Source organism: Orcinus orca, chromosome 6 (genome assembly GCF_937001465.1).
Source record: "Orcinus orca chromosome 6, mOrcOrc1.1, whole genome shotgun sequence".
Taxonomy (NCBI): Eukaryota; Metazoa; Chordata; class Mammalia; order Artiodactyla; family Delphinidae; genus Orcinus; species Orcinus orca.
Window position 1 is genome coordinate 38,381,078 of NC_064564.1, and position 21,540 is coordinate 38,402,617.

The 21,540-nt window shown below is 41.8% G+C and overlaps 1 protein-coding gene and 1 long non-coding RNA gene across 2 annotated transcripts in view; one reads left to right on the plus strand and one right to left on the minus strand.

Annotated features, from left to right (window-relative positions):
• The window catches only part of SLC28A3 (solute carrier family 28 member 3), a 59,134-nt gene extending 39,370 nt beyond the window's left edge, over positions 1 to 19,764 (plus strand). Inside the window, exons 8-18 of the mRNA XM_004285363.3 lie at positions 92 to 169; positions 3,020 to 3,100; positions 4,498 to 4,578; positions 6,771 to 6,896; positions 8,507 to 8,637; positions 10,200 to 10,368; positions 10,778 to 10,975; positions 16,832 to 16,913; positions 17,567 to 17,665; positions 17,876 to 17,996; positions 18,845 to 19,764. Of these exons, the coding sequence (XP_004285411.1) occupies positions 92 to 169; positions 3,020 to 3,100; positions 4,498 to 4,578; positions 6,771 to 6,896; positions 8,507 to 8,637; positions 10,200 to 10,368; positions 10,778 to 10,975; positions 16,832 to 16,913; positions 17,567 to 17,665; positions 17,876 to 17,996; positions 18,845 to 18,965 (1,287 nt within the window). The 3' untranslated portion in view covers positions 18,966 to 19,764. The remainder of the gene's footprint in view (positions 1 to 91; positions 170 to 3,019; positions 3,101 to 4,497; positions 4,579 to 6,770; positions 6,897 to 8,506; positions 8,638 to 10,199; positions 10,369 to 10,777; positions 10,976 to 16,831; positions 16,914 to 17,566; positions 17,666 to 17,875; positions 17,997 to 18,844) is intronic.
• LOC117198592 (uncharacterized) overlaps positions 1 to 21,540 on the minus strand; it is a 342,215-nt gene that overhangs the window by 191,784 nt on the left and 128,891 nt on the right. The gene's annotated exons all lie outside the window — the stretch shown is intronic.

The window sequence follows — 21,540 nt, forward strand, 5'->3', positions numbered from 1 at the left end:
TCCCCACCCTCTGCAGAGCCGTAGGTCCTGTGGATGGTAACTACCTCTTTAGTGCTTGTAATGATCTGCTCTTTTCCTTTCTTTAACTCAGACATTCCTGGAGTACACTAATGCTGGCGCCTCATTTGTCTTTGGTGAGAAATATGAAGACCACTTTTTTGCTTTTAAGGTAAAGCCAAACACTTTTTTTCTATGTAGACACTCCCTTTTCAGTAACTTCTCAGTCTTTGTAGATGTTCAGATAGAACCTAACTGATCAGAACCCAGGCATATACCTGCCAGGCATGTCATAGGGACACAGCCCATCACTGGGCTTTCTCCTTTACCTGAAGTCAGTGGACTGAAACATTTAATTTTTTTACAGTAACATTCAGGGAAACATGTAGAGGAAGTCAGGAATACTGAAACACAGGCATACCTCAGAGATATTGCCGGTTCGGTTCCAGACCACCGCAATAAAATTAATACCGCGGTAAAGCCAGTCAAAAATTTTTTGGTTTCCCAGCTCATATAAGTTATGTTTATACCCTACTGTAGTCTAGTAAGTGTGCAATAGCAGTATGTCTAAAAAAAGTACACAGCTTAATTAAAAAATACTTTACTGCTAAAAAAATGCCAAAACAATTACAATAGTAACATCAAAGATCACTGATCACCATAACAAATATAATAATAATGAAGAAGTTTGAAATATTGTGAGAATTTACCGAAATGTGACCCAGAGACACAAAGTGAGCAAACGCTGTTGGAAAAATGGCGCCTACAGACTTGCTCACCCAAGGTTTACCAAAATCGTTCAGTTTGTAAAAAACACAACCTCCAAGAAGTGCAATAAAGCAAAGCACAATAAAACAAGGTATGCCTGTACTTTTGGATGTCTTGTAGCATTTGCTGAGATAGTTATGAAAGATCATGTGGTGGGGGGGGGGGGACTTCCCTGGTGGCGCAGTGGTTAAGAATCCGCCTGCCAATGCAGGGTACACGGGTTCGAGCCCTTGTCCGAGAAGATCCCACATGTCGCGGAGCGACTAAGCCTGTGCGCCACAACTACTGAAGCCCACACACCTGGAGCCCGTGCTCTGCAACAAGAGAAGCCACCGCAATGAGAAGCCCACACACCACAACGAAGAGTAGCCCCCTCTCCCTGCAACTAGAGAAAGCCCGCGCACAGCAACAGGACCCAACGCAGCCAAAAATTAATTAATTAATTAATTTTCCTAAAAAAGATCATACGGGGTAATAGTATCTGAGATTTCAGGGAAAAGAACATTAGGTCCCTGGCAATGAATAGACATATGGCTGCTAATGCCTCCCCAGTCCAAGCTCAGTGACAGCCCTGCAGTCAGGAAACTCCTTAATCCCAGACAAACCGGGACAGCTGGTCACTCACATCAAGCTCTGTTCTTCCAGAGCCATCCCCTTGCTTAACATTTCCCCTCTCTCCTTCAGCACAGCCTTCACCTCGGCAGGCCTGCAAGCTGGGCCTCCTCCCAACCAAAGGAGGGATGTTATTTTACAGGCGAAAGGCCACTTGGCAACTTGGCCCCATGCTCAGGCCTAATCGATTCTCTCCCAGGCCTCCCCCATCCCCAGGAAGCCCATCTTCCTCTGGGAAGTCCCTGCAAATCCTTGTCGATTAGTCAGAAACATGCATTTGGCTTTTCCATCAGATTTCTTTTTTTGTGGTGTGCTATTGTTCCTACACTTCTCCATTGTCTTCTCACTCGGGGACTCCAAATTTACCTCCAAATTACCTCAGCATCGGTTAGGCCAACTGCTATGCTGAATCTTTTTTAACTGCTGACTTGATACTTTGGTGCTGAGATAACTAAGCCATCTCTGAAAGGTCAAATGTTTACAAATTGAGATAGAAATATGCTCCTGTCATGAATTGAATCCAGAATTACAAAAAATAATATCACGGAGAAGGAGGAACTTGCTGCCCAGACTGCACCAGTGTCTTCAGACCTCCCCCAACCCTCTGCCCCCAGGGCAGTAGTCTCCATCCTTTCTGCCAAAGCAGATTCCTGTGGGAACATTGGGGAGATGAGCCCCTTTAACTCCCTGAAGCTTTCAGGAAGGCTCTGCCTGCCCATTAAAGCCAATAAAATCACATAAGTGAGCGAGCTCTGAATAATGGCACAAAAAGTCTTTTAATATATATTATTAATAGATTTTTCTAAATTAGATCCTGTACAAATTGTCCTTGGCCATTCTGTGTCTCTGGTGGCAGCTTGTCCCTGGCCATTTAGCTGGGAACAGAGGGGAAGGGGAACAATGGAGTAGGGGTGGGGAGGGACCCAGACCACAGCTCTGTGTGGTCTATGCAGGGAAGAAACTGTTCCCTGTAGACACACAGGCTGCATTGAAGGCATCCAAAGAGCATCAGGAAAATCGGATCTAGAAAAAGACAACCTTTATTAACACAGAAGTAAACTAGTTTCCAGAGTTTAATCTTTGTAAAGTGATTCAAAAATCTATAGGTAAAATAGTTATTATTCTAAAAGCTAAATCCACGAATGCTTGCTTTATACAAGGCATTGTTTAAGCACCTACTGTGTCACTACTGTGAATAAGGATCTGAGGTAGCTCACACTTAATCGTGACCCAGGTTACTTTGCTAATAAGTAGTGAAGCCCATGTCTGTTTAATATCAGAACAACAAGAATATCTGCCAGTGGCTTTCAGTTTCTTGATCTAATTATTACAAATTCCCCCCCAAAACGTCATTCCTTCTCTTAGAAACTAAAGTAAGAAAAGCTCATCATAGCAGGATTTTTTTTTTTAAGTCAAGTTTCCTATGAAATAGACTCAAGCTTATCCAGAACAAATTAGAGTAAGAGACTGTAGATGGGGAAGTTGCTTGTTAAAAACGTTGTTTATTTCAAGAGGAGTTTCCAGTATTTTGATGACATTTCAGAGGGGGAAAAGGAGGCAGAAAGGAGACTGATCTGAAAGCTACTAATACTGCTGGGGCCAATGTTAACCCATGACCACTCTTCCCCACCACTACCCCCAGGTCCTGCCCATCGTGGTTTTCTTCAGCACTGTGATGTCCATGTTGTACTACCTTGGATTGATGCAGTGGATCATTAAAAAGGTACCAGGACCAGAAGGCAGCGGGTGACCGGTGTAGAGCTGATTATCGCAGGGACAAATTCTTGAATGCCTTTTATCTGGGTTTTTCCAAAGTACCTTTCCCTTTGTACCAAGATCCACACCCACCCCAAGTTATTAGATTTAAACCCCAAAATCCTACATGGGTCCACAGAGGGAATTTTATCTCCAGGACTTCTAATAGGGCTGTGACTTGCAACACACTGAGCATCTTCATGAAGCAGTTATTCCGTTAGCCAAAGAATTGACTCCAAGGGATGGGGACCTGATTGTCCCTTCATCTTGGCTATCTGCCCAAGGCTTACACAGTCACTACTTTTCCTCAGGTGATAACGAAAGTGGACCCTCCTGGTCTAGGAGTTGCTAGAGAATCAAAGCAAGAAGGGGAAGCTGATCTTTTCTCCTGAGGGATTTTTGTAAGCACACAAATTTTTTTTTTTTAGGTCTGAAAAGTTAACCTCCGTTCTGCTGCCCCAGCAGCTGTCAGTCCTACATTATGTTAGATCACAAAACTCAGAAATTTGTAAGCTAGTTTGAATGCACATGAGAGCAAGGCAGTGTATACAGGGCTTGGGCACAGACACAGCCCTCTTTTGATCCCTGTAAAGAAATAAAATTTATTTATTTTAAAAAAGAAAAAGAGAGAGAGAGCCAGAATACCAGCAGAATTAAAAGTTTCAGCAAGAGCACCAGGGCGCATCGTTTTCTAATTGTCAGTTTAAACATTCAGCATTCCTGTGTCCACATCAAAGCAGGAAGGAAGGAGAGAGGATGCAACAGGAAGTCCCCATTCTGAGGTGGGCACCACAGTCCCTGGTTGGAAGGACCACTACAAATTGGGACCATCAACCATGTTTGTTTGAGAGTTAAGTAGAAAAGGCCAAACCTCAACTACATCCCATTACTTATTAGCTAGGCAAACTTTGACAGAACAGCTAAACTGTTCTGTGCCTTGGTTTCCTCTTCTGTAAAATGGGCCTAATTATAGGACCTCCCTCAAAGGCTTATGGTGAGGATTAAATGCATTACTCAAAACAATGGCTTAAAACAGTGCCTGGAATGCTGTGAAGACTGCCATGACTGTTAGCAATTATTACAACTTATTACTTGTACACAATAGACATTCAAAAAACTTTACTTGTATGAAATAGACATTTCAATAGACATTGTATAGTGTTCAAAGTATATACAATGACTCAGACTTACCACTCAAATAGGATTTGATCAGCCTGCACTATGGACTATATAAGGTATACTCAAGTTCAGTACAATTGTTGAAGGCCTCAGTATTTTCCTCCAGTTTAAAGATTTTTATCCCTACTTTGAAGTTCTGTGTATACAAATAGTTCTTTACTGACTTTATCCTTTTTTGCCTTTTAGGTTGGATGGGTAATGCTAGTGACTATGGGAACATCTCCTGTTGAATCTGTAGTTGCTTCTGGCAATATATTTGTTGGACAGGTAAGTTGTAATATCAAAAAACAAAACACTTGCTAAAATGGATACTCTTTCCAGAAAGAGAAATAAAAAAATATGATGGTGTTATTTCTTTTAGTGTAGGGAGAAGGGTGTTAAGATAATGAACCCTCAATATTGACAATGTCCAGATTCCAAGGAGAGAGAAAGAGAGAGAGAGAGAGAGAGAGAGAGAGAGAGCGCCCTTCTAAGAGTATCAGTGCACTAGTGTGGAATTTGAGTCCTTGAAAATTTATGGAGAGGAAGAAAGATTGAATCATTTTATCAAAGCATAAGGCTTCTCATGTATAGATTCTCAATAAATCCTTTCTGAATTAACTGAATTGTTGAGGTTTCTGGCCCACCCATCAGAGGCTAGCAGCTCATCTACTCAAATGGAGTTCACCATTTATCTTGAAGCTGCAAACATGTAACAGACAGCCTCACACTCTGTAGTATAATGCTTGTGGCAACGAAAGAGACCAAAAAGGCTTTCCACCAACACCGTGCAGCCATATAAATAGTTAAGCTTATTCTCAACTTATCTGAGCAGTCTCTTTGCTGAGCCTGAAGAAAAATGCTGATGAGCAAAAGTATTTTCACCTTCCTTATCCATCATGTGGATAAATGCTCTTTTTAAAAAAAATATTTATTTATTTACTTATTTATTTGGTTGTACCGGGTCTTAGTTGCTGCAGGAGGCCTCCTTAGTTGCGGCTCACCAGCTCCTTAGTTGTGACACACGGGCTCCTTAGTTGTGGCATGCAAACTCTTAGTTGCAGCACGCATGTGGGATCTAGTTCCCTGACCAAGGATCGCGCCTGGGCCCCCTGCATTGGGAGTGTGGAGTCTTATCCACTGCGCCACCAGGGAAGTCCCGATAGATGCTCTTTTGCCCGAAGTCCATTTAAGCAAAGAAGTATGTTGCCAAGTTCTGTCCCTCAAAATGGCAGCATTCCTAAGGGGTAGATAAGTAAGAAATGGTAATAATCATCCTCATCATTCAGGATATATGGCTTCAGGCAGAATGGAATCACACACCAAGGAAACCAAGTGTGAATACTTGCTAGCACGGCTGTGCAAAGAAATTGAACTCGAAGCAAAAATCAAGTCACCCAGAAAAACACATGGCTCCAGATCAGTAGACTTATACAACTGCTCCAGGCAGGCTGAGCCTTCTGATTGGTAAGCCCAGCTTACTAGCCTGGAGCAAAGTCTTTAGAGTGGGGCCCATACTTCTTTGCCCAGGAGTTGAAATTGTTATAATTATAGCCATAAAATCTCTCAGGACTAATTAGGGCACCATCTTGAGTTGATTACTCCTACCTGCAGGGTAAGAGGGCTCATGTACTGAGTTTCTATTTGGTCCATAAATTGAAGCTCAACACACTCAATCTCATAGCACAATTAGAAATAATGAGGGGAAAATTGTAAAATTGCACACATGCTTCTGTGGTGCTCAATTTGATACTTAATATGCTAAAAGTACAGCTATTATTTATGGAGAGCCCATGCTGCAGGCCACCTGCCCTCCTTAATGGGACTCAAGCCTTTACAACCACACTCTAATTGATTCCTTTCCATGCAAGGGGAAGAGGGGGGTCTCTGATTCTCAATTAGGAATGGGCCTGTGGGCACCGGTATATGTTATTGCTGGTATTTTTTCATACTTGTGTCTTGTTTCCCTACAGTATCAGCAAAGAGGTTTAGGGTCTGTTGAGATGAAGCTGGAAGATTGGAAGTCACAGAGGTTTGGGAATCACAGTTCCCAAGGCCAGGCCACTGGGCAGTTACTTGGCCCATGGTGCTCCAACCTTAGAAAAGAGTACTAAGCCATCACAGTCCAATCCTAGGCTAGGTGAGAGCCTTATGTGAATTGGCCTTGCAAACTTCACACGTGACTCTGTATGCTCACTGCCCTGGAGTCCAAAAGACCCAGAAAATGATGGTGTGGGTTCTCAAACATGAGCACGCATCGGAACCACCAGGAAGCCTTGTTAAAACACCACTGCTGGATCCAGCCCCAGAGTTTCTGATTCAGTAAATTTGAGAATTTGCATGTCAAACAAGTTCTGAGTCAAACTGATAGAGTTGATCTGAAGTCCACTCTTAGAAATACTGCTGTAGAGAATGGAATTTTGAGTAAATTAGCATGTCCTCGTAAGGGAACGTTTAATCTGATCACTTTTTGTTTCCAGACAGAGTCTCCACTGCTGATCCGACCATATTTACCGTGCGTCACCAAGTCTGAACTCCACGCAGTCATGACCGCTGGGTTCTCTACCATTGCTGGAAGTGTCTTAGGCGCATACATTTCTTTTGGGGTAAGAATGTTTGGGGATTAATTTATAAAACCTCTTCTTCCTTTGCTATTGTTATTTCTGCTTTTTCCTTTACTATTACTGCCAGATAAGGAGGGCAAAAGAGTGTTCTTTTTGCTGTCTAGTTGGTCACAGTTTCTTTGGCATTTGAATGGAGTGACCCCAAGGAGCTTTGGTGTTTCACTCTCATATCTCTGCCACCTAAATGTGAACTATATCCACCCATAGCAGAATGAAATCATATTATGAGGTTAATTTGGCTGAAAATTTGAATAAGTAAAAAAAAAAAACAAAAAAAAACTATTACTGACACTAAAGGCCATCTAGTTCAGTGGTCAGCAAACTATGGCCCATGGGCCAAATTTAGATCACTTCCTTTTTTTGTAACTAAAGTAAACTAAAGTTTGATTGGAAACCAGCTATCCTGTTCATTATCTAAGCAGCTTTTATGATACAGACTTGAGTAGTTGTGGCCCTAAAAGCCAAAACTATTCACCCTCTACAGAAAACATTTTCTGACTCCTGGCTTACAGCACTGATTCTCAAAACTTACTTCACGTTAGAATCACCTGGGAGCTTTTAAAAGCCCTAATGCCCAGGCCCCTACCCCAGAGTAATTCAACAGAATCTCTTGGGACGAGACCCAGGCATCAGTGTTCCCTTTCAATCCTCAGGTTTCAATGCATAGCCCAGTTTGAAAGCAGGGGGTCTATGGGATGGCGCTGAAAAACGTTATGGTAACTGGTGCACATGCCCTGAGCACAGGGCTTATTTACAACCCCTGGTGGAGAAATGGAATAACACAGCAGCTGTGTGGTCCAGGTGATGAGGAATTCTTACAAGATAGGCAAGTTTCATTCCAGGACTTCATCTGAGCCTCACAGAGCGAATCAGTAGGAAGAGGGAAGAAAAAAAGGGTGAAGGAGACCTCAGGAATACCAGTTTGACTGACTCCCCAGATGGATTGCTGTAGGAATTCTACCTACAAAACTGTGCTGTGTGGAATGGGAGTGGGGAGGCAGGTGCAGATTCTATAATTCTGAAAATACAGGGAAGAGAATCCAGAAACAAGATAAGGATGTGGGAAGGGAAGGGGGAAGAGTTTAAGTAGACCTGCAAAGAGGAAAACAAATCGCTTACAGATTAAAGGGACTCTGGATAAACTGGATAATCTGGATATTATGTAGGGGCACAAAGGACATCAGGAAAGCAAAAGGAAAATGGAGAGGGGTGTACCCATGCCTGCACCCCAGATACCCACCATCTAAACTGATGATGTAATGAAATAGCTTTAGGGACTATATGAACATTCAGAGGAACAACAGAGAGGTAGAGTTATCTTCCTTGAAAATTTCTACAACACAGGATTAATTAATTCTCTTCTGAAATGCTCAGATTGTGGTTTTGTGCTTCTCCCCGAGGATGTGGTCAACTGGTATAACTTCCTCCCTCCTCTCAAGGTGATACCCAGCGTGTGGCTCTTCCAAGCCTCCAAAGAAACATTGATTTCTGGCACATAATCAATGCCTGCCTTGTAAGGCATTTGAGCCATTCATTCGGAACACAACAGAAAAGCTAAACCTAAGTTGGTCTTCTTTCTCCTGAAATCACAGGTTTCGTCCTCTCACTTGTTAACTGCTTCAGTTATGTCTGCACCTGCGGCATTGGCTATTTCTAAACTTTTTTGGCCCGAGACAGAAACACCTAAAGTAACCCTCAAGAATGCCATGAAAATGGAAAATGGGTAAGTGGGACACGTTCACCTAGTTATTAGTTATTGACTATACAAGCAGGAGGTTGGTGGGAGGGGAGGTTTGCTCCAGTCCAAAGTTCAGCAAGAATTTGATTATCAGAGAACACAATGAATTAAAGTGAATTTAATTTCCCATGACTATGTAGACTTCACCCAAAGTATCTTGTTTCAGTACTCAAGGAGATCTTTTCTAAATATCAATACCTAAATGTCAATACATTTCCTTGACTGTTCAGTGTAGATATTTCATTTAATTAACTTTCTTAGATTGAAGTATAGTTGATTTTCAATATTATATTAGTTTTAGGTGAAGAGATATTTAATTTTAAATATAGCATAGGGTTCATTGGGCCATGATTTAAGACTGTTAGAAAGCCATAGGATCACTGTTTCTGGAAGTTTCTTATATAATAGGGAAGAAAAGTGTGGTATCGGTATTCCTTTTTATTAAAATTTATTTATTTATATATTTATAAAAATATTTCTTTCTTTATTTGGCTGCATTAAGTCTTAGTTACGATGTGAGAGCTCTTCATTACAGCAGGCCGGCTTCTCTCTAGTTGTGGTGTGTGGGCTCAGTAGTTGAGGCACACAGGCTCTCTAGTTGTGGCAAACAGTCTCTCTAGTTGTGATGCGTGGGCTCTAGAGCCCGCAAGCTTAGTTGTCCCACAGCATGTGGGATCTTAGTTCCCCGACCAGAGATCGAACCCACGTCCCCTGCATTGGAAGGCGGATTCTTAACCATTGGACCACCAGGGAAGTCCCAATATAGGTATTTCTAACCCCTTGTAGGTTCATTTACTTTTTGCCCTGTTCAAAAGAAAGAGAAGAGGGTGGAAAAAACTAAGGGATTTAGGGTATTCAAAAGTATGGCATTAAGTAACAGAATTCATCAGCCAATATGTTTCTGAGATTCATCCCTTGTTTGTATGTAGAGAGAGTCATAACCATGAGTGAAAAAGCAAGTTGCCAAAGAATATATATGGAATATGTGGATTTCACTTATATAGTTAGCAAGTATGTAAACTGACACAATGTATTATGTAGGGATAAAGAAAATTGAAAAGAAAGGGAATCATAAGCAAATTCCAATGGGCCAAGTACCTCTGATATTACAGAGAAGAAGATGAGATGAAGTAGGGGGTGCTCAAAGCTGATGTGACTCTCCATTTCTTAAATGAGGTGGTGGATACACAGGCCTTCCTTGAATTGCTAGTTCTTTTACTGTGAATATTTTATAAATATTCTCTGGAAGCTACTTTTAATTAAATATCATTGTTAAAACCTGTAATATTTTTATCCCAATTTTTTATTATAAACACCTCCAAATTAAAAGAGTAATATAACATTCAGACACTCATATGCCCATCACCTACACTCAACAATTATAAATCCCATCATGATTTCACGGAATTCAGGTATTTCAGCCAGGACATGGGTCTGAGAGTTTGTCTCTCCATTTGAATGAGCTCTGATTATGCCATTTCTACACCTGTGATGTCCATCCACTGAGAATCCCTTGGTGATTCTGGAATTGCTATTTTTTGATAAAGTGATTCAAAGAATCTCCTAGAAGCCGCAGCACAGGGAGCATCCTCATCCATTCCCCTGGTGGCAAACATCGCTGCGAATTTGATTGCCTTCCTGGCCCTGTTGTCTTTTGTGAATTCAGCCCTGTCCTGGTTTGGAAACATGTTTGACTACCCACAACTGAGTTTCGAGGTATGATTCTATCATGCTTTTCCTCCTTTTTGTTTCTGCCAATCTTTGTTTAAAAATAAAATAGGTTTGTGAACAGCCTTTCCTAACGTGTATAGTGCACTCTTATACAAGGTACAAACTTATCATGAATCCCACTCTTCCCACACCCCTTTTGCTGTCTCCTATCACCCTCCTTACCCCAACACAGAACCATTCTGTCCTGACCCCGTTCCCCAAAATCCAGGTTACTTCAAATGACCCAATTTCAACCTTGACTCCTAATGGACATAGACAGGCTAGAGAATGCACAGGGATCTCTGTGCCTAAAAGACACACAGAGGGGGCGGGAACAATCTGGTCATGAGCGTGAGGCCGAAGAACCGGAAGCAAATCACTACTCTAATAAAGTATCCATTTTTGGTTTTTGTAGGTAATATGCTCCTACATCTTCATGCCCTTTTCCTTCATGATGGGAGTGGACTGGCAAGACAGCTTTATGGTTGCCAAACTCATAGGTTATAAGACGTTCTTCAATGAATTTGTGGCTTATCAGAAACTCTCAGAATTGATCCATTTAAGGCAAGAGAGTGGACCCAAATTTGTGGATGGTGTGCAGCAATATATGTCGGTGAGTAAATTTTTCCCCCCAATATACTTCTTTGTCACACACATACGTTCATCAAACAGCTGCTGGTGCCTCTGTGTGTCAGGCACCATGCCAGGCATTTGGGGTACATCAGAAGGAAACAGGCCCAAAATCTCTGACATCATAATGTACATAATGACTCATAATTGTCATTTGTGTTGAGTTAATCACAGTGTCTGTGCGCACGCACGTGCGCGTGTGTGTGTGCACAGAAAGAAACGCAGCTAATCCTTACCACTGTGATCATTTACCTTTGAGCACTATCAATACAAACCCAGAGTCATATGAGCTGGGATTGGAATCAATCAACAGATATTTATGGAATGTCTTCTGTGAGCACTGTGCTATGTACGGAGGCCATGGTGTTGAATGAGTGATAAGGCCTCTGCTCTCATGGGGCTCATAGTCTAATGACCAGGAAGGACTCTTCCTTCCTATTGAAGAAATTTTTTGAACTCTGAGAAACTGCCTAAGTGCCGCATAGCACCTGGACATCGAAAGAAACAGTGAGACACAGTAACTACTCTCCGAGTGAATGAGGGAAGAGAAAAAGCTCGGGGCCTTTCAGACAAGCACCCTATAATTATGTCAGGATTTCGGGTCCATAGCCTGCAAGGAGATGCTCATGTCTGCTTGGCCTTGAATGGGATGAGGGAACTTGGAGGAGGCCATTATTTAAACCATATTTGCAGCTGAGTCTCTAACTTCTACTTTCCAGAAGAACAGAATTGTCACACGTGGAAACTCTCAGGGAAATGGTGAACATTTCCGACCACCACCATGACTCATTAAAACAATCCATTTGGAATGAATGTCCTGGGCAGGTATTTGGCTTTAAAAGGAACGGGGAGGGAAAGCATGCTGCCCAAGGTTCTAACTGAGACTGCCCGCCTCTGACCACCACCACCATCTCACCCAAACACCAAACATGCAAATTTTCCTCCCACCTGTCACACAAATACCACAGCAAACTCCAGGAGAGTACTGATTTGTATTTTACGGTCAGGGCATTTTGACCCACACATCTGATATGAACAAGAGCTCTAGGACAGTAGGTCTCCTGCGTCTCAAATGTTCATTCTTCAACTGACCACGCAATGGAGCTTGGCCAAATGTCCTCATTGTTTGGATGCCACCACAAACTAGCTTGCTTCTCTGCCAAAAGTAAAGAATAGGCTAAATTAAGTGAAATGTTTTCCATCCCCAACTGGCAGTTGCCTGGAGAACGTAGTTTTGCTAAAAGGAAGCTCTCAGTTCTGGTTGTGCTAAGCAGGTTTGTGAACAGGTTATTAAGAGGACAGAAATAGAACAGTAGAGCTGATTTAGGTTGGGAGTGAGCCCAACCAGAGGCAGACCCACAGAAGATATTTGGAGATATGAGCTCAATGGCTTCTGCTATTGTTGAGTCACAAAGGGGAAAACATTTTGTTTTTCCCAATTTGTTATTTCCAATCAACCAAATGGGGATGAGTTCCTACAATTTCTGTTTACCAACCAACAAGTGGTGGGAGTGTCCCACCATCTACTGGAAAAAGTACCACGTGACTAAAACATTTGATCTGGGTCCATGAGGCAAAAACCCAGTGTAATCCATTGCATTATGCCCACTGATGACCTCCATCTAAGCGGTCAGAATGTGTAGGTGCAGACGGCCAACAGGCACATGGAAAGATGCTCAACATCACTAATTATTAGAGAAATGCAAATCAAAACTATGAGGTATCAGGCTTCCCTGGTGGCGCAGTGGTTGGGAGTCTGCCTGCCGATGCAGGGTACACAGGTTCGAGCCCTGGTCTGGGAGGATCCTACATGCCGCGGAGCGGCTGGGCCCGTGAGCCACAATTACTGAGCCTGCGTGTCTGGAGCCTGTGCTCCACAGCAAGAGAGGCCGCGATAGTGAGAGGCCCGCGCACCGCGATGAAGAGTGGCCCCCGCTTGCCACAGCTGGAGAAAGCCCTCGCACAGAAACGAAGACCCAACACAGCCATAAATAGATAAATAAATAAAATAAAATAAAAAATATAAAAAGGGAGATGAGTCTTTAAAAAAAAAAAAAACTATGAGGTATCACCTCACACCAGTCAGAATGGCCATCATTAAAAAGTCTACAAATAATAAATGCTGGAGAGGCTGTGTAGAAAAGGTAACCCTCCTACACTGTTGGTGGGAATGTACATTAGTGCAGCCACTATGGAAAACAGTATGGAGGTTCCTCAAAAAACTAAAAATAGAGTTTCCACATGATCCAGCAATCCCACTCCTGGGCATATATCTGGACAAAACTATAATAAGAAAAGATACATGCACCCCAGTGTTCATAGCAGCACTATTTACAATAGCCAAGACATGGATGCAACCTAAATATCCATCCACAGATGAACGGATAAAGAAGGTATGGTCGGTATACATAATGTAATACTACTCAGCCATAAAAAAGAATGAAATGATGCCATTTGCAGTGACATGGGTGGACCTAGAGATTATCATACTAAGTGAAGTAAGTCAGAAAGAGAAAGACAAATACCATATGATATCACTTATATCTAAGTGGAATCTAAAATATGACACAGATGAACTTATTTACGAAATAGAAACAGACTCACAGACAGAAAACAAACTTATGGTTACCAACGGGGAAAGGAGGAGGGGGAAGGGATAAATTAGGAGTTTGGAATTAGCAGATACAAACCACTATATATAAAATTGATAAACAACAAGGTCCTACTGTATAGCACAGGGAACTATATTTAATACCCTGTAATAAACCATAATGGAAAAGAATATATATATATATGTGTGTGTGTGTGTGTGTGTATATATGTTTATATAAATATATATATATATATAAAACTGAATCACTTTGCTGTACAGCAGAAACTAACACAATGTTGTAAATCAACTATACTTCTATTAAAAGAATAAGAGAAATGTGTATGTAGCACGTTGTCCCCAGAATGAGCTCTTTATCACTCCACCATTTTCATCATTTTCTCCTTCTTAAATGTAATACTTTGCATGTTTGTTTGTTTACACATAAAACATACCATAGTACAGAATTCAAAAGGTACAAGAGATGTGGAGGGAAAAGGAAGTCATCCTCCCTATTTCTTTGCCATTCACCTCCTCTCCCTGTTCCACATTATGCTCACTGTTGTTAGTGTTGCTCTTTGCTCTTGGTAACATATCTTGGATGCCACGCCATATCAATGCCTGTGACACAGTATGAGCACATCATAACTTATTTTAACCAGTCCCTTGTTGATGAACACAGTTACCAATTTTTTGCTATTAGAAGTAATGCTACAATGACTGTCCTTGTGGCACCTTTGCTCCTGTGCAAGGAGAGCTGGAAGATGTATTATGGATGGATTAGATTCCACTTAGATATAAGTGATATCATATGGTATTTGTCTTTCCATCACATAATCCTGCACATTTATGGGCAAAGGCAAAGTGGAATCATCCCAGCCTCCTTTTCCTCTTATCATAAAACCCTACATGGCCACATCTGTGTATCCCTTTCCCACAGATCCCCAGAGGGAGAAAGAGGAATCTCAAGCACTTTATGCCATCTCCCTCCTCACGGTCTCTTAACAAGCTTGCCTATTTTTGAAGCCAACTGAACTAAATGAAAAGCACTAGACAGAGCAGGGGACAAAGATGATGAGCTTTTCCAGAAACAGCAGACTGCTCAAATACTTGAAATATTTTTTTCCTGCCCACTATATGCACACTGATTGAGAATATCGACAAAGGAGTTCTCAGAAATTATGAAAGAAAAGAGGAGCCTTATAATCAACAAAAAACTTACCATGAGAAAAAAAACTTAACCATGAGCACTTGAGTCTTGAATGTGAGCTTTTAAAAATCCAGTTAGTGAAAGAAAAAAGAAAAGGTTTTTTCTTTGAACCAAATCATAGATTTTCCTCAGGATTTTGGAAAAGAAAATTATTGCCTCGGTTGTGTGGGTGCCTTTGCCAGATTGGCTGTGCCTCTGGTGAACAACCGAGCCTATTGAATCTTCCAAGCCTCCCATAATCAGCCCCTCAACCTGAGGAAGATTGTCTGGCCTGAGCAGCACCTCTTGCCTATTGGAATAGAGAAGGAGGGTCATGCTCACGCTTCCAAGAATTCACCTGCCATCTTCTTATTGCCCTGTGAAAGGACTATTCACTCTCCCACTACCTAACATTCCTATGGTCTGGTCAGAGCTGAGGAACAAAGAAAGGCAAGCACACACCACAGTCAGCTGAAAGGAGCCCCTCTGGTATCTGTGAGCTTCGTTTTTACTAAGGTAATTCCTTTTCACTGAAGTATAATTTGCATACAAAAAAGGCCTATTTTTGGTGTACGTATGTTTTGATAAATCTGTCACCTGTGTAACCATGACCACAAACAATCAAGATACCACACATTTCCACCACACCTAGAAAACTTCCCTCATGGCCAGTTGTCAACAACACCCCATCCCACCCCAACCCAGTCCCAGGAAACCAGTGATCTTTCTCTTACTATAGATCACTTTTGCTTGTTCTAGAATTTCATATAAATGGACTCACTTAGGATTCATGTTGTTGCATGTATTAGTTTTTTCCTTTCTACTGCAGAGTAGTATCCTTTTTTAATGCATATCCACACCTTATTTATCCATTCGCCAATTGAATGGCATTTGAGTTGTTTCCAGCTTGGGGCTATTGTGAATAAAGCTGTTATAAACATTCACGTACAGTCTTCTTGAAGACACACGTTTTTATTTCTCCTGGGAACATTCCTAGGAGTGGCATTACTGGGTCATACAGGCTGTTATGTTAATTTGATAAGAAACTGCCAAGTACGTTTGTATTTTACAAACAGTCCTTGTCAGTTTACATTCCCACCAACAATGTACAAGAGTTCCAATTGCTCAACATCCTTGCCAACACTGGGTGTTGTCCTTCTTTTTTAGCCATTTTAGTGGATGTGTAGTGAGCTCATTGTTTTAATTTAATTTGCATTTTCCTGGTGATTAATGACGTCAAACATCTCATGTGCTTATTTTGGCCATTTGCATATCTTTTGTGAAATCTCTTTATGTTTTTTATTGGGTGCTTGTCTTCTTAATGAGTTATAACAGTTCTTTATACATTCTGAATAAGTCCTTTGTCAAATAAATGTAATGTGAGTATTTCTGGGACCAATTTTGTATTGTCAGCAGCTAGTACTGTGCCTGACACAATATAGCAAGTGGTCAGGTCATACTGAATATTAGAGTTATCATCGAGCAGAAAATAGCATTTGTAGAGGCCAACAGTACCAACTCCAAGGACTTCATGGAGCGTCTCTGAATCCACACAGCCCCTTTCCCTCCCTGAAAATTCAAGGGGAGGACTTCCCTGGTGGCGCAGTGGTTAAGAATCTGCCTGCCAATGCAGGGAACACGGGTTCAATCCCTGGTCCAGCAAGATCCCACATGCCGCAGAGCAACTAAGCCCGTGCACCACAACTGCTGAGCCTGCGTGCCGCAACTACTGAAGTCCGCGCGTCTAGAGCCCATGTTCCACGACAAGAGAAGCCACCGCAATGAGAAGCCCACGCACCACAACGAAGAGTAGCCCCCACTTGCTACAACTAGAGAAAGCCCACAGGCAGCAACGAAGACCGCTCACAGCCCAAAAAAAAAAAAATTCAAGGGGAGATGGAAAAAAGAGACCAGGAAGCAACAGGTGTTTGACACCATACACTGTACATTTATTTGTCAATATTGATTCTATAGTCGGAATAGGAAGCCCAGTTAGGATATCAGATATACTCAGCTGGGTCACATCATGTATACATCTGTGTGTTTATGCTTATTTCTAGATTCGTGCTGAGACAATTGCCACTTATGCTCTCTGTGGCTTTGCCAATTTTGGTTCCCTAGGAATAGTGATCGGCGGACTCAGTAAGTAAAAAGAATATTCTCCAACAACAGATATGATATAAACATTCTTCCAATCTCCATGTTGCTCTGTAACATTATTTGTGTCCGAAAAAAAGAGCCCTGCAACAGCAATAAATTCTTTTGGGTCTATTTTTTATCCCTGCTCTGCAATGTAGTTTTTCCCATGTCTATTCAAGCTAATGTCGGGAAAAATTTGCTCAAATGTACAGGTGTTACTCCACTCAAAGATGACAAATAGATTACACTTTGTCTGCCAATTCCAATAGATTTATAATGACCAGCTAGAGAAGGATTCTGAGGGCCAGTGGAAATTCAATGGGAAAATGCCGTGATTAATTAATTCTATGCCACCACGGGCAAAGAAGGAGATGGTGACAGATGAGTTGCAGATATTTGGAATCCTTCCTTGAAACCCATTTGCCTTGTCATGCCCTCATGAACATACTGTGAGTTCTCCTACACCAGAGAAACTTCTCTGGACGTGGAGCTCATCACTAAGCTCTTGAATCTTGAATTCTCCAGCTCAGTTTAAAAAAAGAAAAGTCAACAGACCTGAGACTCCAGCCCCAGAACAATTCTCAAAGGCTGGGAATTTGGAATTCTAATCAATAGGCTCAACATTAATCTGCCATGCTTGCTTCCACATTTCCAAGCATCCATAGCTCCTTCCAGAAAGCATGACATCGCCGCAGGAGCAGTGAGAGCTCTGATTGCGGGGACCGTCGCCTGCTTCATGACAGCCTGCATCGCAGGTACTGCATTGCATCCTCTGTGTCCGGTCTCCCTGTGCTCAGAGGATGGCAGCTTTGGGGGGACGGTGCCTCTGCAGAGAGCTGAGAGGCACAGCTGCCATTAAGCAGATTGTGAAGTGAAAAGTGTGGAGCATGGTGGAGAAGCCAAGAATAGAAGGAGAGTTCAGTGACTTCATTAATTAAATAAACAGAACTCTGTTCCACTTCCAGGCATGCTTACCAGCACTCCTGTGGACAGCAACTGTCATCACATTTTGGAGAATGCCTTCAACTCCAGCTCGGTTAGAAACACAACCGATGTAGTATCTTGTTGCCAGAGTCTACTGAACAGGTATTGTATTCTTGATGATAACTTCTTTATATCCATCATTAATAATAAAAATAGACCGAAAGACCTCAACCACTTATTTTTGTAACTTCATAACTCTTAATATAAGAACTTGTCTGGCAGTTCTAACCACCTTTCATCTTGACTAACTAAGACTAGAAACCATAGCACTAACCAGCGCTGCTCAAACATTTTAATATGCCCCCAGCTGTGTATTAGGAGCTTTGTATGAATTAGCTCACTTAAACCTTGCAGCCGCTGTATAAGTTAGGCACTACTGCTTTTTTAAGCATTAGATAAAATCTGGGTTTGGGGAGGCAACGTCACTTACCCAAGCAAAATGAGTGCAAGCAAGATCAAGATAGAAAGACCCAAGAAAATTTGGGTCTTTCTGCCCATAGAGCCCATGCCCTAGTAGTTACTACGTACTGCCTCCCTTTCAAGGGTATCAAGCAATGCAGGCTTCCCTGACAACATGATGATGGTGACGCTACAGTGGATGAGGGGCCATCAGTGACCCATGCCAGCCACCCCCATTCTGTACAGTCTCTATCTTCAGAAGCAGTATCACCACTCCATCTGCCCTTCTTAATATGCACGTGTTTTTATAAGGATTGCTTCTATCCTTTATTCTTTTACTCTAGAGGAAATAAGGTGAGTCTTTCAGGCCAAACAGGATTTAAGAGTCAAAACTACTTCTCTGGTGCCTCTGTCCTTAACCCACCCTAACTGGAATGTGAGGCAGGATATCAGCTTCTCGCCCTATGCAATCTCTAATATGTCATCTTCTGCTCATCTACTGTTTCTGTTTTCTAAGGTTCAACTAACTGTTTTATTCTACTTTTCACCAGCACTGTTGTCAACGGTTCCGGTGAGGTCATCCCAGCAGGAAACCATAGCCTATATTCTTTGAAACACTGCTGCAATTTGTTGAATCCACCAACACTAAACTGCAGTTGGATTCCTTTTTGAGTTCAGCCACTTCTCCAACAGAAAAAATGTGAAAAAAGAAAAAATGTGAAAAAGGTTTCGGAATACCTTGAGTAATTTATTTGTGTTTTCATTCTTGTTCATACACAAGAGTAATTTTTTTAAATCCATGTGTAAATAGTTGACTTGTGTTTGTGTGTGTGTGTGTGGTGATGGTGGTGATGATGAAGTAGGGACCTAAATGCCCAAAGGACTCTTTATCTCCGAAGTACAATATACTAGGATATTTCTTATTATTGATCATTTGTAACATATTTTTCTTGGAACTTACTGTGCCCTTTCAGTATTTAGACTTTATTTTAGAAATAAAATTGCATTAAATCTTTAAAAAAATCTAGTGTATATTTTATACTTAGAGCTTATCTTGAGAAGCTAAATTTTCATTGGCAAGACAATCTGTAATTAGATCTCATAAAATTTACAACTGAAAAATAAATTTACATACCCAGGTTGTTCCAGATAATACCTAAAAGTTTTCCAATGACTGAAATTAGTATCAGTTTTTAAATTTTAGTTCCTCAGTTCCATATATGAAATAGCTCCATATTTCAAATATTCATGATTAACATAATGGACAATGAAATTTTACAGGATGATTTCCTACATGAATTGAAGTGTGTGTATATATTTGGTATTAATATATGTTGCCAGACTGCTTCTTAGAGAAATACGTTGTCTTAATTTTCATCTGCTTTGCAATATAAATTTTCTGATGTGTTTTATTCATCTACTTCTGTGAGTATGTGTGATATTTCCTTTTAAATACTATATGTTCACATAAGTTGCATGCTGATTTCTTTTTTAATGTTGTTTCTTTCTTTCTTTTTTTTTTTTTTTTTTTGCGGTATGCGGGCCTCTCACCGCTGTGGCCTCTCCTGTTGCGGAGCACAGGCTCCGGACGCGCAGGCTCAGCGGCCATGGCTCACGGGCCCAGCCGCTCCGCGGCACGTGGGATCCTTCCGGATCGGGGCACGAACCCGCGTCCCCTGCTTCGGCAGGCGGACTCCCAACCACTGCGCCACCAGGGAAGCCCTGTTGTTTCTTTTTTAATGTTTGAGGGAGGGAGATATTATTCCTGAGCCATATTATGGGAAAGGATAGTAAGGGTAGGATCAGGCAAATCAGCTGGTGAGCACTTGAGGCTCATTGCCTCCAGAAACCTTATCAATCCCCTGTGAACATTGTGAGTGGCTCTGGGCTGGCTGGAAGTTTCCCTTTTCCCAGTGAAGCCAGTCGATGGAGAGTTTTGGTGGACAGTGATGTCTTCACTCTTCTTTGGCAGACATAGAAGCTGGAGGGCTCTTTGTTCCTCACAGTTTATCCTTCACCCAGCCATAGTCTTCTAAGATGTCAAAGATGGAGTGTCTGTGTGTTTCCTGTGTGTTTCCTCGGTTGTCGCCTGAGGTCACTTAGTGCTGACAGCATGTTGCTGTCAGTCTGTGCACCCTGACCTTGTTTCAAGCCAAGGCTGTGAAATCTACTTTGAAGAATTCTGCACTGTCTTGTCTGTCCATGAAATCCGAAGTCCCTAGCCGTCTTTCTGAGTCTATCTTTCACACTGACACAGTTTTCACTAATCTGAAAGCCCTTTTTTATTTTATTTTATTTTTTAAACATCTTTATTGCAGTATAATTGCTGTACAGTGGTGTGTTAATTTCTGCTTTATAACAAAGTGAATCAGCTATACATATGTCCCCATATCTCCTCCCTCTTGCGTCTCCCTCCCCACCCTCCCTCTCCCACCCCTCTAGGTGGTCACAAAGCACTGAGGTGATCTCCCTGTGCTATGTGGCTGCTTCCCACTAGCTATCTATTTTACATCTGGTAGTATATATTAGTCCATGCCACTCTCTCACTTCATCCCAGCTTACCCTTCCCCCTCCCTGTGTCCTCAAGTCCATTCTCTACATCTGCATCTTTATTCCTGTCCTGCCCCTATGTTCTTCAGAACCATTTTTTGAAAGCCCTTTTTTAAATACAGTTATGAGTCCAGTTATGAATGTTTCCTAATTTCAATGAAGATGGAAGTTTGCTTTCCGGCTTTTTATTCTCCTTGTTATTTTCCATTGGCTTGCAAAAGGGGAGGGGGTCAGAAATGGCATTTCTCTCTCCAATCCAGAAGCTATAGTTATAAACAAATTCTCTGACCTTACAGAAGACTTAGGGTCTCAGCCAAAAATAGTTGGAGTCATAGAATATGGACATTTTTCTTTGATTTTTCTTTCCACTGGTAAAATAGAACATCCAAGCAATTAGGTCTGAGTGAGAAGGTCTCTGTAACTACACAGATTACTAACATGCATCATTTTGAAAATGCTCCCACCCTAATTGCTTTCATGTTTCTGTGGTTTAGTTAGGCTGGTAGGCCATTGTGAAGAGCTTAAGACGTGCACCTGCCCAGTGAGGCTGACTTCCAATTACAGAACAATTCCAAAATCAGGCATGCTTATAAAGAAGGTATTGAAGGACACAGTGTGCCAGGAAGGATTAAACTACTCTGAATGTACTGGAGCAGGGGCAGCGGAGGCGATCATTCACATTTTAAACAGGCAGGAG